The 4,053-nt window shown below is 35.8% G+C and overlaps 1 protein-coding gene across 4 annotated transcripts in view; it reads left to right on the forward strand.

The window, feature by feature from the left end:
* The first annotated feature begins 320 nt into the window (after window positions 1–320).
* The window catches only part of Prp38 (pre-mRNA processing factor 38), a 5,966-nt gene continuing 2,233 nt past the window's right edge, over window positions 321–4,053 (forward strand). The window contains exons 1-3 of one of the 4 annotated variants that reach the window (XM_026815649.1): window positions 321–530; window positions 706–881; window positions 1,470–1,837. In XM_026815649.1, coding sequence (XP_026671450.1) covers window positions 718–881; window positions 1,470–1,837 — 532 coding nt within the window. In that variant the 5' untranslated portion in view covers window positions 321–530; window positions 706–717. Of the gene's footprint in view, window positions 548–705; window positions 882–1,469; window positions 1,838–2,240; window positions 2,463–2,620; window positions 2,797–3,384; window positions 3,753–4,053 lie in introns of those variants that run through there. The other 3 variants (XM_018028796.2, XM_026815644.1, XM_018028792.2) reach the window with 3 other exon arrangements.

Below are 4,053 nucleotides of genomic sequence, written 5' to 3' on the forward strand. Positions count from 1 at the left end.
TATAATTGTTCAAATGGCTAACTTGCGCAGGTCATTTATCGCGCGATTCACTATACAGGGTGTCCCAGAATGCACGACTGTCCTCCGACAGTGTGCATTTTGGGACACCCTGTTTGGGACAGCAGGACCTGACGCAAATCTGCCGCCAGGCTGAAGCCAGATGTGACGGCAGGTCTGACGACAATCTACCATCATTCTGGAAACAGGCCTGACATCAGACCTGGCGTTACTCTGTTACCATACTTTCAACGGGCTTGGCACCAGCATCTGGAGGCAGGTGGCGAGCAGTCTGCAGTCATTCTACTGCCAGGTTGCCGTCAGATGCTGATGTCAGGGATTGGCGCATTCTGCAGCCAGTCTACCGTTAGATCATGCAGTAGGCCTATCGAAATCCTGCTATTTGCAGATTTGGCTGACTGGGCGTCTACTTCCCCTCAAATAATGGACATTGACATTAGAGGCGGTAGTGAGCCGTGTCCACTTTCGAACAAAGAAATGAGCAATTTCCCTCTTCATCGCCTTCATCTCTGGTACTGCCTATGGAAATGTTTGTATACGAAGTTTTAAGTTTAAAACATATTTATTTAATACATATTTGTAATGTATATGAAGCAGATATTATCTGAATAAACGATGTTCTGCACGATGTAAATTATCAGAGAAGTGTTTTTGAAGTGTATTCGATTGGCATTCCGTACTTTTCAGTGTGATTGAATAATGGCAAATCGCACAGTGAAAGATGCGAAATCTATCAGAGGTACAAATCCTCAGTATTTAGTAGAAAAGATAATCAGATCCCGGGTGTATGATTCTAAATATTGGAAGGAAGAATGTTTCGCTTTAACAGCCGAGCTTTTAGTCGACAAAGCCATGGAATTGAGGTTAGTACTGTCCATTTATAGGCCTCTGATATTAGTTATATCCAATTATCTTTAAAAAAAAATGCATATAACGTGATTATAGCAAGGATATGTGTCATATAAAATACTCATTAACTCTTGAGCCAATATTTCAGTTTTCCAATGGTCTAAAGGTTAACATAAGTATTTTTATAGGATGTCCCTAAATTAAACGATTAAACTACATCAGTATGTTCTGTGAGTACAAATCAGAAAAAGATGTTACATAAACACAGGTCTCAAAATGCTGTAAAAAAGAGTTGTAATAAGAATGTGAAAACTAAAGTCAATAGTAAGTTTGTTGTTGATACATCACAATGTAACAGTAAGATGACAGTATTTATAAAACCTGCTACCCAGACCTATGTTTATATAATATCTTTTCCTTATTTTTATTCATAGAACATAATCGTACAGTTTGGTTGTTTAATTCGGGGACATCCTCTATATCTTTTCATGTAATATTATCCAACCCGAATTGTACTTTCTACACGTTTTTGGTATCATTGTCATTTTACGTATTTATACGATTTTTTAGTCACTCGTATTAAAATGTGATTCTTTTGATAGGTACATAGGCGGTGTGTTCGGCGGGAATGTGAAACCAACACCCTTCCTTTGCCTAATATTAAAAATGCTGCAAATTCAACCTGAGAAAGACATCATAGTGGAGTTTATAAAAAACGAGGAGTTCAAATACGTTCGTGCGTTGGGTGCACTGTATATGAGGCTAACAGGATCCTCTTTAGATTGTTATAAATATTTGGAGCCTCTGTTCAATGACAACAGAAAATTGAGAAGGCAGAGTAAACAAGGCAAGTTCGAATTAATTCACATGGATGAATTCATAGATGATCTCCTAAGGGAGGAGAGGTGTTGTGATGTAATTTTGCCGAGAATACAAAAGAGGCATGTTCTTGAAGAAAATAATGAATTGGGTAAGCCTTTTGAATCTTATATCTAAAGCATAAGATTATGCAATCCAACAAAAAAACTTTTCATTATTCACGATATCTACTACATGATTCTTATATAGTTTTTCATGCCAAAAGCTAATCTGGAAATAGAATTGCTCTATCACGTTTTTGAAAAATAGTGGTTTTCGTAAAAATGCATAATTTTCAGAAATAATTAGATATTACATGTTTCTATACATGATTTCTTTATTAGAAATGTTTGTATAATATTTTGTAGCTATTTCCTGACATCATTCTGGAAACAGGCCTGACATCAGACCTGGCGTTACTCTGTTACCATACTTTCAACGGGCTTGGCACCAGCATCTGGAGGCAGGTGGCGAGCAGTCTGCAGTCATTCTACTGCCAGGTTGCCGTCAGATGCTGATGTCAGGGATTGGCGCATTCTGCAGCCAGTCTACCGTTAGATCATGCAGTAGGCCTATCGAAATCCTGCTATTTGCAGATTTGGCTGACTGGGCGTCTACTTCCCCTCAAATAATGGACATTGACATTAGAGGCGGTAGTGAGCCGTGTCCACTTTCGAACAAAGAAATGAGCAATTTCCCTCTTCATCGCCTTCATCTCTGGTACTGCCTATGGAAATGTTTGTATACGAAGTTTTAAGTTTAAAACATATTTATTTAATACATATTTGTAATGTATATGAAGCAGATATTATCTGAATAAACGATGTTCTGCACGATGTAAATTATCAGAGAAGTGTTTTTGAAGTGTATTCGATTGGCATTCCGTACTTTTCAGTGTGATTGAATAATGGCAAATCGCACAGTGAAAGATGCGAAATCTATCAGAGGTACAAATCCTCAGTATTTAGTAGAAAAGATAATCAGATCCCGGGTGTATGATTCTAAATATTGGAAGGAAGAATGTTTCGCTTTAACAGCCGAGCTTTTAGTCGACAAAGCCATGGAATTGAGGTTAGTACTGTCCATTTATAGGCCTCTGATATTAGTTATATCCAATTATCTTTAAAAAAAAATGCATATAACGTGATTATAGCAAGGATATGTGTCATATAAAATACTCATTAACTCTTGAGCCAATATTTCAGTTTTCCAATGGTCTAAAGGTTAACATAAGTATTTTTATAGGATGTCCCTAAATTAAACGATTAAACTACATCAGTATGTTCTGTGAGTACAAATCAGAAAAAGATGTTACATAAACACAGGTCTCAAAATGCTGTAAAAAAGAGTTGTAATAAGAATGTGAAAACTAAAGTCAATAGTAAGTTTGTTGTTGATACATCACAATGTAACAGTAAGATGACAGTATTTATAAAACCTGCTACCCAGACCTATGTTTATATAATATCTTTTCCTTATTTTTATTCATAGAACATAATCGTACAGTTTGGTTGTTTAATTCGGGGACATCCTCTATATCTTTTCATGTAATATTATCCAACCCGAATTGTACTTTCTACACGTTTTTGGTATCATTGTCATTTTACGTATTTATACGATTTTTTAGTCACTCGTATTAAAATGTGATTCTTTTGATAGGTACATAGGCGGTGTGTTCGGCGGGAATGTGAAACCAACACCCTTCCTTTGCCTAATATTAAAAATGCTGCAAATTCAACCTGAGAAAGACATCATAGTGGAGTTTATAAAAAACGAGGAGTTCAAATACGTTCGTGCGTTGGGTGCACTGTATATGAGGCTAACAGGATCCTCTTTAGATTGTTATAAATATTTGGAGCCTCTGTTCAATGACAACAGAAAATTGAGAAGGCAGAGTAAACAAGGCAAGTTCGAATTAATTCACATGGATGAATTCATAGATGATCTCCTAAGGGAGGAGAGGTGTTGTGATGTAATTTTGCCGAGAATACAAAAGAGGCATGTTCTTGAAGAAAATAATGAATTGGGTAAGCCTTTTGAATCTTATATCTAAAGCATAAGATTATGCAATCCAACAAAAAAACTTTTCATTATTCACGATATCTACTACATGATTCTTATATAGTTTTTCATGCCAAAAGCTAATCTGGAAATAGAATTGCTCTATCACGTTTTTGAAAAATAGTGGTTTTCGTAAAAATGCATAATTTTCAGAAATAATTAGATATTACATGTTTCTATACATGATTTCTTTATTAGAAATGTTTGTATAATATTTTGTAGCTATTTCCTGCTGGACAAAATTTCCGGTCTAGATTTTCACATAAA

This window comes from Ceratina calcarata, unplaced genomic scaffold, assembly GCF_001652005.2.
Source record: "Ceratina calcarata isolate Rehan_Ccalc_2016 unplaced genomic scaffold, ASM165200v1 scaffold1254, whole genome shotgun sequence".
In the NCBI taxonomy this organism is placed as follows: Eukaryota; Metazoa; Arthropoda; class Insecta; order Hymenoptera; family Apidae; genus Ceratina; species Ceratina calcarata.